The sequence below is a fragment of the Arvicanthis niloticus genome, chromosome 15 (genome assembly GCF_011762505.2).
Source record: "Arvicanthis niloticus isolate mArvNil1 chromosome 15, mArvNil1.pat.X, whole genome shotgun sequence".
Classification (NCBI taxonomy): domain Eukaryota; kingdom Metazoa; phylum Chordata; class Mammalia; order Rodentia; family Muridae; genus Arvicanthis; species Arvicanthis niloticus.
The window spans coordinates 34,341,554-34,356,408 of record NC_047672.1 but is presented as its reverse complement, the minus strand read 5'-3'; the positions used below and the strand labels follow the sequence as shown (position 1 = coordinate 34,356,408).

Here is a 14,855-nt window from a genome sequence, read left to right as displayed (position 1 = left end):
CTGTATAGCTGAGGTTCTCAAGTTCAATTAAATGTTGGAGGCGTCCCATATCTCTCAGTACTGGAGGCTCCCTAATGTCTTTGCTGGGCTGTTACTGCCTAGTAGCAGCAGATGGGAAACATAGCCTCGCTTTAGAAACAAAACAAAATAAACAGTGATGGCTTTTAGGACACAGTAGTTGTGCTGTCAGTCAGTTATGCTTCCTGTGGCCAGAGATCCATGTTGCTTTCATGTCTGCCACATATGGTTTTCAATAAATTTATGTAGAAATAATAGGTTGCAAGTGTGGGCTTCCTAGATAAATGTTCGTTTAAGAGCTAGGGAGAATGTACACAGTAAGCCTGAAACCTGTCATACTAGAAGAAAGGAAATGCTCAACACTAATGGGGTCCTGTCCAGAGGGATCGAAGCCAGCATGTCTGTATTTCCAAGTTGGGAACAATTTAACTCCAAAACAAAGAACAGTAGCAGCAGATTTAGAGTGTAGAAAATGTGATCCTGTGAGTTGACACTACAAGAACCAACTCAGTGAATAACTTGGGAGTCTGATGAGAGATAAGATTATATAGTTCACAGTGCTTCTTCACAAACTGCCTATTAATACAGAAAGGAAGAGTACCTTACAGTAGAGATGCTTGCAGATACTCTGCTAACCAAGTGATCAAATACAATATCACTACTGTGTTATCCACACTACTTGTCTCATTACAAAGGAACAGATGAGACAAAACAACTGGCCTCTATCTCTTTTAAAAATCTTGATTCTACTAGGCATGGTGGCACAAGCTCTTAATCCTACCTCTTGGGAGCAGAGGCAAGCTTGTACAAGACTGTCTCCCAAACAAAATTCAACTTCATGTTGTCAAAGAAAGACAGAGATGGTTCTATTAAAGAGACACAGAATCTTAACGGAGCACCTGGTTGTGAATTCTACTAGCTATGCTTACCTCCCTATTCATTGGCAGTAAGTGGGTTTCTTGATTTTCAAGTTGAATATTGTGGTATTGCCATATGTTTGCTTTCAAGTAATTATTAATATGACTTATTAAGTCCTGCAAATCTCAGTAGCAGTGGGGCTGGCAATTCAGATCTGTGGACAAAAAGCTACAACATAGTTCTCTTGGATGGCCTCATACTATAGACCAGGCTAGCTTCAAATACTGTGTTAGCCTGCCCAAAGGCCCGAGGTTACAAGTGCTTCCTGTAAAGTAAGACACATGAAAACATAAAGGAGTATTTTAAGACACTACATTAACATAACTTATTACAATATATTCTTAATCATTTATTTTATTATCACTGTACTATTCTACAAATTAAATTTTGTCATAGATACATATGTGTAAGTAAAGGGTAAAAAAGGTCAGAAACATCCAGTATACCCTAAGTACAGTTGGTCTTTAATGTTCATGGGCAGTCAATTATAGGGAAGTGTACCCCACAGACCACACCAAAATCCACAGAGTCCTGAGCCAAGTCCTTCACATAAAATGTCATAGTATTTGCATATTTCTTATGCATATCCTGCTATGTACTTTAAATTTCCCCAGATTACTTAATACTATTAATTAATGAATCCAGTGTAAATACTGCTAAGTCATATTGTTTAGAGAATAATGATGAGAAAAGTGTCACTACAAGTTAAGTAACAGATGTGGAACAGTAATGCAGAGGACTGGCTGCTGCTTAGACTCAGTGCTGTCTTTAGTTTCAGGCACCCACTGGATGATCTTAGATCATACCAGTGATCATACCATGGATACCCGGGGGGCTAATACTAGGTCCTTTTCCTTGTAAGTATTCCATTAGGACAGTTGTCTCTGGATTAGATGGTACTGATGTGTCTGTTAATTTCTTGTGAATGTAGGAAAATTGACATCATTTATAGGACTTACACACTTGGGAGATGATAACAAAACAGGTCAGGCACTTGTTCTCAGATGGTTCTTCTTTGTTCAGTATGTGCGACTTTTCTGGAACTCTGTGGACTTGTGAATTATACACATATATTATGAAGCAATCCAAACAATTGTAGACAATTAACTTACTCATTAATAAATTTTTCTATTACTTTCAATATTGAGGTGTAGGGAATGGGAAAGGTAGACAAAAATATGTTGCAATGCTTAAGAGTTTTGTGTAATTAAAATTCTATTTTTTTTTTTAATATTCTTACTCTCTTTCACGGGTTTAATGCACCTTTGTTCACATTTGTAGAATCTAGGAGCTCATGGTTTGAAATTATCTTCCTGATGGAATTTAGGCTTGCTATAATATGGATGCATTGTGGAACAGAGTGGATGAGGAAGGTGCCCGTTATTGTAGACACTTGGAAAAAACCTGCATGTGACCCCATGTCATACGTTTCTATGAATACCTGACTCTGCCTTAGGACAACAGTTCATCTTTAATGTCTCCTTTAGTTTAGCAAAGCATTTCAATCCCAGCATTAATTCTTTTTCTTACCAATACAGAGAGAGGTCATGTAATGTCAGACAGCCAAGGCTGAGTTAGGTCTCTCTTTATGTGCTGACCATGAATCATCATTGTACCAGACATGTAATTGTGGTGGAGTTACTGACACACTCAAGAAATCGATAGAATGTCACAGAATATGCTTTAACATTTTCTCTTTATTTTCTTGGCACCTTATTAGTGTACTCATGTTAGGTTCTAAGCCATCTTTTGCCAAAACAGCTACCTAGCCTTTTGTTAGCAGCCAGAATGAGACAGTCAAATACTAGATCTAGACTAATTCTACTTTGCTGTCTTCCATTCGTTTTTTCAGTTGTGGTTTCAGATCATAGAAGAGACAGAAAAGGGAGAACGATGGAAAGCTTGTAAAACCTCTTGTTCTTTTTGTCTGTGCTAGGCAAACTTGGCTAGGAGAAGCCTTTTAGAATTCCAGTACTGTGTTTACAAAATGACTAAGAGATCTTCTTATGCTTAAAAGAGTATCTTAATTTCCTGGATGTTTTAAAACTAACTTGCTGTAATTTTTCCACTGAAAAAAAAATTTTTAATTCTAAATATGATAATTCCACCAAAAAAAAAATTACTCTCCACCTTGTGCAGAAAGGGCTGTGCAAGATGCTGGGATCCTTTCTCACTCAGAGCAAGCACATTGTCAGGGCAGATCAGCAGTGAGTTAATAGGTGCACTGTGATGGCATGATGCTTCATCACCAAGAAGAAACACGTGACCCTCACATGCCTGGAATGTAGTAAATACTTGGTAATGAGATTGTTATGTTTCCTGTGTCTTTACTCTCCTATAGCTAAGCACTGGCAACTGTTCCTTCAGGGGAAATCTGTAATTAGGAAAAGAAGCTAAGAGCTGTAGAGCTTTAGGGGAGGGGAAAGGAAAGGAGTGAGCAGAGTGTAGAGTGAATTGGGAATCTAAGGCCTCAGGAAGTCCTGTGGCAGGCTTAAATTGGTTTGTAAACGTTTGCTGATGGGATGGGGAGGACAAGGATGATGACTAGGGAAGGATTGTACCCATGGTCTCTGTTGGCCTGGCAGGTACTCAGTAATTCTGGGAATTAATTTGAGTGCATTAATGGGACTGGATCATTAAATATTTGTACTGTTTTGCTTAGTATTCTCTAGATTTTCATACTGGGGCTTATTCTTCTGAAAATTTCCTTACTTTCTCTGCCATTCCAGCTTTCTCCTCTAGACCTCATGCATTGACTGTAAAATGTCAATGCTCAGTAATTCAAAATGCAGTAACAAACATTTCTTTATTCTCTTGGCATTTAAAATCACCAAGACATCTCAGCCTGTCAAAAGTAGAGTTGTCTTGCAAGCCACTCCCCAGCCTTCTAGCTTGACAGCTCCTTGGTGGGTGTAGCCACTCTCCTGCCCTAGTAGGGCTCCTTGGTGACAACCTTAGTTAAAATCCTCACCATGAATCAACATCTACATCTGCTGATTTGGGGCTGTTGCTTTCTCTGTGCTGCCAAACACAACTCGGCGATAATGACAGCATTTGCCAGCACGCTTACGCAGTGACTCAGGAGACAGGGTGGCCAGCAGAGCAGCCTATTTGTGGGAGTGGATTTTAAGAAGTGCTAATTCCATGGCAGTTTGGAGATATTAATATCACGCTGGCAGTAGATAAACAGGCAGCAGAGGGGGATATAATGAGAACAGAATCAACCACGACATCTTTCCCTCCTTTCTCTACCACCATATTTTGTGCTGCTTCTTTGAAAAGTCTGTTCTCCTAGGTTTTAGATGAATAGAATCCTTACTGGTTTCAACAGATGCTGCTTAGGTGAGCTGCCACTGGCCTCATACTATTACTTACTGAGGCTCACCAGTGTGCTAAGAGTTAACTGCATTTTCAAGCAGTACTAAATCACAGCATATGGCACAGTAGCCTATTGCTTACTGTACCCTCTCCCTAAAGGGCAGCATACCAGATGGTGTGAGTGGGGCCTTTGGTGTAATTATGACAGACACAAAGAAAGACATAACCACCACTCTCCCTCAATAATATCACATCTCTTACTTTCCAAAAATTGATATTGTTAATTTTTTTTTTTCAGTTGGCTCTTCATATCCAAGTTCTCTTTCCAAGCTGGGGAGAAACCATGAACAGAGCAGCGTTAGCCATTTGAGTGCCATTCCCCATGCACTGTTCTCAGGGTAGAGATGGACACAGTCAAGGGGGGTGGGGTGGGGTCTCATTCTGTAGTAAGCCTAGTGTGTGCAAGAGTAACCTGAAGGCAGATTCTCATCTGAGCTCTGTAGTCAGTTGGAATGTTGTTGTATATAGTCAGTTGGACCAGCTGAAAACTGGTTACCTCTGGTTTTATTCTTCCTCCTTTGTTTATTCCTGGTTTTTTGGGAGGTGGGGTCCGGTTGTTGTTGTTGTTGTTTTTCCTTCCTTCCCTCCTTCCCTCCTTCCTTCCTTCCTTCCTTCCTTCCTTCCTTCCTTCCTTCCTTCCTTCCTTCCTTCTTCCCTCCCTCCCTCCCTCCCTCCCTCCCTCCCTTTCTTCTCTCTACCCAAATGTCTTTTTTTTCTGCCTTCTTGCCAGTTCATTCCTGGCTCTTCTCCAAGCCCACTTACAGTGGAAGATCTACTGTCTAGAGCTGTGAGAAGAGAGGCATGTTGAATATCCTGTTACACCAGTGTTTGTAACACTGGAAGTACAAATAGGCATCTTCTAGCTTTCATATAGGCTGGGAAGGAGCCTGAGAAATTTAGGTCATGCTTTTATGTGCTCATTTTTTATCTTGTGTGCGTGGTATTTTAAAGCAGACTTTTCTTTAGGGTAGTAGCTTGTTTATAACATTCTGTAAATAGCCTGGCCTAATGTGAGCTTCTTACAGATAGTTTCTGCTGGTTTTGTGTGTGGATTGACGTAGCATCTGATGCTGCTCACAAGAAAAGTGCTGAGTTGTGGATTTTTGTTGTTCGGTTTTATTTGGACTCCAGCTTAACATCCTCAGCCTCTCCCTCCCCCTGCCAAAAAGCATTGTGACCTCCTAACTGTTGTTATTTCTGTTGACTGAGCCCCATCTGTAGCCCTAGTGTTAATTGACCTATCTCTTCTGTTGCAGAAATATTGCTGAGGCCCTTGTGAGCAAAGGCCTAGCCACAGTGATCAGATACCGGCAGGATGATGACCAGAGATCTTCACACTATGATGAGCTCCTGGCTGCAGAGGCCAGGTAAGTTGTGAAATTGCTAAACATATTGGGACCCATGGCAGCACTATGTCACTGTGTCACTGGTGTGCCTCTAGCTGAGCAGAGTACATTGGAAATAATATGCAGATAGGGTCTGGATCACTTCTCTCTTCAGCTTTTGCCAGTGGACATCAAGAAAGACATCCTTTGAAGATTCTGCCTAACCATGATTAAGCATACTTAGGCTCCCCCAACCCCAATCAGCAGCATATAGAATGTGACTGCCCTGCGTTGACATTATAAAAGAAAGGAAACGTGGGTGTGAGTATATCATGTCTGATAACTGTGTATGATTATCGCTACCATTCCTGACACTGTCAGGGAAGCCTGGCTTATGTGTGCATTGCAATTGGCTCTGTGCCTTTCAGAGGCCTCTCCCACCCCCTTCCTGACCCTCCCCTTCCCTCCTTTGACATTTTTCACCTCTAGACCTTTTGTCGTGTACAAAGGAAATGAAAACATTTATTAGGAAATGGGTTTTGGCTTAAAACACTTCTGACAGCTGGCAGGAGTGCATTGAGAAGCCCTATGACATTTTCCTTTTGTCCTTCATCCCTATGCTGGTTACCCCAATGTAAATCATAGTACGGCTGGGTGTCTTGCCTTGACATTCCTCCTGGCTCATATTCTGAGAGACTTTGGTCAGTGGTGCTGGTAGTCTCATGGTTTCCCAAATCCTTGAGAAGTTGTAAGAACGGAGTGCTGAACCAGTGCTCTGCAGTCCAAGTAGACCCACAAAATATCTCCATTGTATCAGAGTGATTGCATGGGTTTGGCTCACTCAGCTGTATTCATGGCAACTAGGACCTATTATAGTTCTAGAAGTTTGGTCACTGTGAAATTGTGTCTTCCATTAGAGAAGGCTTGAATTGGGCACATAGTACCTAATTTTGGTTTCATACCTTGTCACTGACATTCCTCTTGCTCTTTGGCCCAGAACATTGTTGTAATATCCAACATGTACCTTAACACTACATCACATCCTGATTGATTGAGCATCTATAGAGAATCCACAGAATGTCAGTGGAGAGGTCAGCCTGTCAGGCTGGTGTGACTTTTCTGATTCTTTCTTGTAGGCATTTCTCAGTTGTCCTGTCTAGGAATGGGTTATTACAGACCTTTGATATAATTCTTATTAGTAACCATTAAAACACAAGGCACCCGGGTCTATTATTTCAGCATGTGGTGCAAGAGAATCTTGAGTTCTAGCCTAGACTTCACAGCAACTCCAGCCTTGCCTGTAAGTAGAGACTCTTAATAATAAGAGTAATTAATTTGAGTAGAGACTCAAATAATAGTAATACAGTAGTGATGTGATATAGATTCAAAATAGTTATTTATCAAAGATAGATGCTCTTCTCTCCCTTCCGGAGCTATATGAATACAGTGAGCTCAAAACCTCCATGATGAAAAATGGGGATACACTTTTCTCAACACCATACAGGCAACAACTTCACCACCTGCTGGAATTCACGGGGTGGGCTGATGGGCAGGTTGGTCATTCTGACTTGATGCAATTTGCAAAACAAGTGAGGCATTCACAGTGTCAGGATCACCCAACAGGAGGTGGAATGTATAACCCCTGTCTCCAAGTTTGGGTCCTTCATACTGCAAAGAAACATTTAATTCTAACAGGCAAGTGTGCATGGACAAAATCTGCTAAGGAGCTCAGGAAAGGGATGCCTGAGTCCGTTTTTATTACATTGTTAGAAATAGGCATAGTATGAGGATGTCGTGAGTGTTGTTTAATGAGTATGCATATATAAAGAAATTTGGAGGAGATTTGGGTTTTAGGAAGAAAACAAACCTCTTTAGTGCAGATTTTGTGCTGAAGTAATGTAACAATATGCTTGCTTGCTAAAGTGGTGAGTTGCCTTGCATAGAGATAATTGTGTTAAGCTATTGCTTTCAGACTGATGGTGGAAAAATTGGCTTCTGGGTCCTTGCACTGGTGCTGGTGAGTAAATGGAGAGAAATTAACCGCTTCCCAGGGCCAGGAGACATGCCTGAAGGCAATACAGTCCCTATAAAGGATTGTGAGAAAAGGCTAAGATGAGCTAGAGTAGGTTTTACTTTGGAGCACCATTGTCAGTGATCCTTGGGATGATAGCCCAAGGCCGTCTCCTAGATGCTAGCCTAGCCCCTAGTCTGGTGAAGTGAGAGTCAAGAGAGACCAGGATTCCTGTTAGGCACTAATAGTGGTTTTATAGCTATTAAAAAAGATTTGTCTTGTAGAGAAGGCTTGTTTTGCAAATGATCAAGCCAGTCTGTCCCTAACTATGTACCTGCTGACACTGTTTTATTTTCTTTTGCCTACAGTTCACCCTTAATCACCTATGACACCAGCTCTATGTCCCCATCCTTGCCTCTGTTACTCATGCATAGCTTGTCAAATCTCTTAGTACATGCTGCCTCTGTCCTGCATCCTGCCTGTCTCTTGCATATTACCCAAGTTTAGGGCTGTTTCCCCTGGATGGATTAGCTTTACATTTCCACAGCAGTTGCACTCTGCTGTGTGATTTGGTGCCCAGTTGGTTCGGTTTCTCCACCTCCCAGCTTAATGTCCTCTGTGGATTTCATTAGTGAGTTGTTTACTCCTTTTCTGGGCCATGAATAGAACCCCTCAACAAGAAAGACTTTGGTGTTGACCCCAAGTCTTTCACAACATGGACTGTCTTTTGTTTATCATTCCTTCAGCCACTTTTTAATCTTCAGTCATTGTGTACTGAACCAAGCCAATTTGAATTAATTTTCCAAGGAAATTTTCTTGAGCTACTATAGCTAAGGCTTTAGCAAAGGCCAAATTAGTAACATCTCCTGCATTCCTGTCAGTCATTCATGCTGAAGCTCCGCAGGTCTGTACAAGGCTGTCCTCGTGATAAGTCTCTCCCTACAATGGTGTTGATTGCCGCAGATTTTCCAGCCCCTGACCTTGGTTACCTGCTTTTCTCTGCTTATCACTGCTCCGATTGCCAGTGGCACAGCTGTGTTCTTCCATTGACTTTGCTTTCCAGTGCACTGCTTGGCCATTAATCCTTTTAGGAAAGCATTGTAAGCTTTGGTAAAAGGGCATCCTGTTAACTTGTCTGACTTCTTGGGTCAGCAGAGCTGCCTGCCTAGGAGTTGATGAGCTTTCTCTTAGCTCTGAAGCTCCTACCATCTCCGGTTATCTGATAGGAGCCCAAGAAGTAGTGTACTTAGGCACTCAGTGGGCGTCCAGGTGAGAGGAGGGGGAGATGGATGCTCCTCTGCAGCCTGCCAGCCACATCAAGTTGTGTGGCCAACGCACAAGCCAGCAAGTGCGTGTTCCAGCACATCACTTGCCTGCTTGGAACAAGCTCTCCTTTGCTTTCTCTTCAGCTTGCTGACCCTTTGAGGAACCTTTATTTAGCTGCCTGTCTGCTTATGGGCAACCCCCATAAAGCCTCAAATGCCTGGCCCTTCTAGAGAAAGCCACATCTCTTTGTTTAAAGAACAAATAGCCTGCTGATTCCCCAAAGGCAGCCTTCCTTTCTAGCTCAAGTGTCCGTCATCAGCCACCTCCTCCCTCATTACCTTGTGTCCTGGCAAGATAAGGTTTTGGCATTTCCTGGGGTTCTCACAGGCCTTGGTTCTCTCCTGGGCTCCATTGAGAAGCCCTTGATTTTTGTCCGGGGGTCTGACAGATCCAAGTTGCTTGTCCTTGGAATTTTTTACAAAAAGAATTTAGGTGCACCTGACCCAGGGTTCACTGTGACATCCCTGAATTTATTTCCAGATTTTTCCTCATGGGCCCCTAGGAAGCAGCCCATATCAGTTCTTATCTGCATGGTTCAAATGTTTAGTCTCAGGTTGGTTTGCTCTGCTAGTCTGGAGGAGGCTTTAGCTAGAGCATCTGACTCCTCCTGGAGGAGATTCCCCTTACCTCCTTTTGAAGTATTTCCAATTTTTAATTTAATTTTTTTTTAATTTTTAATTAATTTTTTTAATTCTGAAAATGCTATAAAATGTCACATATCCCAGCCCCTGTATTTGCTATAACACATCCAGTTTGATTTTAGAAAGGGAACATGAAATTTTCATCCTGATGGTAGACTCCGTTACTGTGGACTTTTCTTGTTAACACTGTAACAAGGCGGCCTACTTTCATGTGGGTAGTGCTGGTTATGGGTGTGGGCTTCCATACCTACCTTCCTGCCGAGCTTTTATTGAACTTGGTATACTCACATTGAAGTAATGTCTGGAGTCTGAGCAAAGCCTGACTAGAGCCCTGCTTTCTTTGAGTCTGTACAAATGGGGAATGACATTGACGTGTGTTCTCTCCTGTACCTATCCAGCTGTTTGTTTAGAACTATAATGTTCTAAACTGTAACATACCTGTAGTCCCAGCAGTTGACTGTCTTAAGCAGGAGGAATAGGAGCTCAAAGCCAGCCTGGTCTACACCCTAGCTCACAAAATAAATAACAACAAAGCTCCTTTTTTTTTTTCACCCTCAAATGTCCCACTATGGAGTCCTGGCTGACCTGGAACTCATTGTGTAGACCAGGTTGGCTTCAGATTCACACATATCTGCCTGCTTCTGTATTTGAGATGCTGAGACTGAAGGCGCACACTACTACACATAGCTTACAATGTACCATTTTAATTATTTCTGGAATCTCTTAGAATTTGTAGCTTATTACAAAAAAGAACCACAGAAGTTAGGGCTTTACTCATTTAAGGCACTTTTTCATCTCAGCTTTTGTGATTTCAGGGTAGGATTTATATATTCAAAAAAGAAATTGGTACCCCAGCTTGACTGTGAGAAACACTTGTACTGAGAAATCTATCACCTGAGCAGATTTAAATGAGTTTAGATTCATTCTGGACATATGAAATGAAGTTAGTGTTATCTCGAGAGAAAAGGGCAGGTATTCTCTTACCTTTTCATGTATGTTCTGTTTCTTTGAGGCACACTGCAAGCTTAGAAAACTGGTGCTGTCCTTAGTCTCTGAGAGGCAAGCACAAACCTGCCCTCCTCTCTGCATTGTGTAGCTCCCTCAAGAACTCATTTTTCTGATTGAGCAAACTCTCTCTTTAGAACAACAAAAAACAAGTGCTTCTGCCTTGCTGAGTTCTGTATCTCCAGTCTCCAAGCCCCACAGGCATCAGCCTCTCGCTTTTTTCAGTATGATTGGCAGTACTCCATTGTCAGCTTCTCTACCTGAAGCTCTAGGAAACTGTACTAGCATTTCTCTCAGTGTCTGATCAAAGGCCAGATACTTCTTGATGAGTCTTGTTGACTTCACTAAGCCAATATCAGTGGGCATTATTATAATGGCTACAGCTCTCATCAAGTGACTCCGGCTGAGTTAGGGGTCACGTTGGTCTTGCCAGTATCCATGCATTGGTAGCTATCACTTAGTGAATGCATATTTTAAGTCTCCTGAAGTGTTTTTCAGGGCCACTGGGATAGAAATGCCCTTGTTCTACACATGCTCAGTCAGAGCTGCTCTCCTAGTGTTCTCACACAGAAGGAAGTTTTCTATAACCTCTCAAGGAATAGGAAAAGTCATGCCTTTAAAAACAAAAAGAAAAGATACGGTGACACCTTCCGTGTACTGGCATCCATTTGCTGGATTCATGAACAAATAGGAGACTGCACCTTTTGGCTCAGAGATAGAGCCTATGGCTAGTATGCACACTATGACCAAAAGCAAGTTGGAGAGGAAAGGGTTTATTGGGCTTACACATTCATATCATTGTCCATCATTGGAGGAAGTCAGGATAGGAACTCAAGTCAGGACTAGTCCTCAGCAGCATAAAATCAAAACAAAACAACCAGTGTGGTGACTCAGAGCATTAAACTCTGCTGGGCAAGCTTGTAGACCTGAATATAGTACTTGGAACCCAAATTTTAAAAGCCTGATGTGATGGACACATCTGTAATTTCAGCACTAATGCTTGTGATGGGAGATGGAAACAGGAGAATCACCCAAAAGCCCACAGGCCACCGAGCCTGCAGTATGCAGCTGTGCCACACAGAAATAGGAACAGCCCTGCCACAACAGAGCAAAAAAGCAAACTCCCCAAGGGTTGGCCTCTTATCCCCCCAACGTGCACGCACACACACACACACACACACACACACACAGAGTAAGTAAATAATAGCAATGTAACACGTTATGACTTAGTAAATGAAAGAAGTCAGTGTACTTGTATGACATATTACCAATTTGTTAAAGATCTTGAGCTGAAAAGGCAACGAGTTTCATCACTGTATACTGTGGAATTTCAGTGTATGTTCCCTGTAAATTCAAATGTGTGTTCCCTGTAATATTTGTGTACTTTGAAATGTTAGAACTACTATGTTCTATCACAAGTTGTCTTTGTTAGCGTTTCTATTGCTGCAACAGAAACAGCATGACCAAAAGCAAGTTGGAGAGGAATGGGTTTATTGTGCTTACACTTACAAATCATAGTCCATCATTAGAGGAAGTCATGACAGAAACTCAAGCAGGGTTGGAACTTGGAGGCAGGAGCGGATGCAGAGGCCATAGAGGGTTACTGCTTACTGGCTTGCTTCACTGGCTTGTTCAGCCTACTTTCTTATAGAACCCAGGATGACCAGCCCAAGGATGGCACCACCCACAATGGGCTGGACCCTCCCCCATTGATCATTAATTAAGAAAATGCCTTACAACTGGATCTCAAAGAGGCATTTCCTTGAGGGAGGCTCCTTTCTCTGTGATGGTTCTAGCTTGTGTCTAGTTGACACCCAGAACCAGCCAGCACAGGAAGTATAGATGACATGGGTTTATCCATACTCCCAGAAAGCAGATCTTGCTGTTAAAGGAACAATTGTTTCAGCTATGTTTTATTTTGCATGCAGTGGTTTAGCATCCATTTCTTTTCTTTATATTCATTCTCTCTCTCTCTCTCTCTCTCTCTCTCTCTCTCTCTCTCTCTCTCTCTCTCCTCTCGTATATCTTGGGTCACAGGCATTGAGAATAATAGTGGTGAACAAAAAAAAAAAAAAAGAATAGATTGAACTCTTCACAAAGCATGCGATCCTAGAAGGATGGGCATTAAATAATTAAATACCTAGAGTTGTACCTCTAGATACTATTTTTCCTATTTCTTTGCCTTTCTCGCCTGTTTTCTTAGCTCTTCCCTTTTCATCCTACTTACTATTAACACTGCTTGCCTTACATCTTTTTCTATTCCATCTCTCATTTCTATTAAATTTTCCCATGAGACTGTCTCCTTGAAATTCGTCATTTTTGTTCAGCCTCTGTTCTTACCTTCTCAATAGTTTAATGGTACAGCTTTAAATAAACCAAGATTTCTCACTTTGAATCTAATGACCTCAACAAGTAAAAATGCTCTTTGAATAAAACTGGAACTACTGAACAGTGTTAAAAACAGCTTTTCTCTTCCCTGAGTATTCTACAGTCTCTATAACACCAAGGTGCTTCTGGCTTTCCGCTTGAGCATCATAGAAAGCAGAAGTAAATGAATGCTTGTCTGGTCTCTTCACCAGGTGTATTACCTCATGCCAGAGCAGGTTGGAAACCAGCACTGGGAATGGAAAGTGGCCTTCCTCTGAAACAGCCTTCTGGCTTCCTTTCTTTTTAACTCTGGATATGGCAACTCCCCCCGCCCCCACGCTATTTTTGGATTGCAGTTTGGTGTTACAGTCATGAGGTTGCTAATTGGCTTCAGCACGTGATGAGGAGTCAGAGGAGGGGTTCAGTGTTGGGGAGTAGGGTAGATCAGCTATTGCAAGTGCATATGATAACAGGAAAATGCATTAAAAGAGCTGGTGTGGGGAAGTGATTTGAAGACACAGCTGAGTGTGGGGAAATTTAGCTTTTTCCCTTTCTTCAGAAAAGATGATGCACTCAACATCCAAATAGCAGTAATCAATCTGCATTTAAGGCAGCACAAATGGCCACTTCTGGAGAGCTGTATAATGCCTCCATTTCCAGTGAGTTTTCTCCTTTAGGATATTAAGAGGATCTGCTCACTCCCTCCATCCTCTTTTCCTCCTCCCCTCCCCTGGTTCTGATGTAAGCTGTGTGAGTTCACTGGTGACCCAGGGGGGCGGGGCTAAGTTGGAGCCCATTCGCTCCCTTTGCTCCCCTGGGTGCCAGGTTTGTAGAGAGTTCCACCAGTCATGGTCAGATAATAAGCTGGTAATAAGTACATCTTACATAATATTTCCTGCAATTAGTCTGTGCTGATTGTATTCCTTCAGAGGACATTGTTCCAGCCTTGCCTTTCTGGACCATCTGATCACAGTCAATATTCTTCAGTGCATGCAGCTGGTCCGTTCATAGAGCTTGTGCACTGTTTGCCTTCTTACTGTCTTCTGAGCTAACTTCTTGGTCCTTACAGAAAATGTCCATGTATTTGAAGACCATCATATAGTGACTACAATTTTAATCTGAAATAAACAGTAACAGTGAAGTGATAACTGATTGAGGAACACAGCTGTAAACAACTCCTAACCACTGTAAAGCAAATCCCATTATGTGACCTTTTATGGCAGATTTAATCTTCATTACTTTAGCAATTGTAACCATGGTTATAAGCAAAGAGAACAAGCATGAAACAGACAAGCTTAAATTTCTCTGCATGCTTGACTTTCTTCTTCCTCTTGACTCTGGTCTCCTTCATCCACAGTTCTTGGCTCAGTAGTGCTATTGCTTCTGAGTAGCCACCACCTGACTGATGTGAAAATAATCAGGATGCCATGACGCTCGCTTGATTCAGCCCCTCTGCAATGGCAGGTGGCAGAGTGGTTCTGCCAGCTGAGATTATATTAGGTATATCCCTAGCCTACTTGGTTATAATCCTTAGGAATCTCTTAGAAGGCTGATAATTTGAGTAATTAAACCATGATCCATCAATGCACAGTTTCATAGCTGCTTGAGAATCCACTTCATAGCTTCCTCTCATTTGCCAGCATCTTTGCGTCTCAACTTGTAGTAGCCTCCCTTGTGCATTTCTCTTTTATCTTAAGCTGCCTCTGTTCCCCCTCCTGCTTTGGACCCAGAATTGAGAAGGATTACTTCCTATTCCTCCTGCTTTTGCATCAAGTTCAGAGAGCTGAATCTCCAGAGGATGCCAGCCGGTTCAAGTCAGCACTGCTTACATTGGAAAAGCATTTTCTAAAAAAACTCTGCTAAATA

At 42.0% G+C, this 14,855-nt stretch overlaps 1 protein-coding gene across 1 annotated transcript in view; it reads left to right on the top strand.

Moving 5' to 3' along the window:
- Window positions 1–14,855, top strand: part of Snd1 (staphylococcal nuclease and tudor domain containing 1) — a 391,069-nt gene that overhangs the window by 199,127 nt on the left and 177,087 nt on the right. Inside the window, exon 13 of the mRNA XM_034518746.3 lies at window positions 5,571–5,681. Coding sequence (XP_034374637.1) covers window positions 5,571–5,681 — 111 coding nt within the window. The remainder of the gene's footprint in view (window positions 1–5,570; window positions 5,682–14,855) is intronic.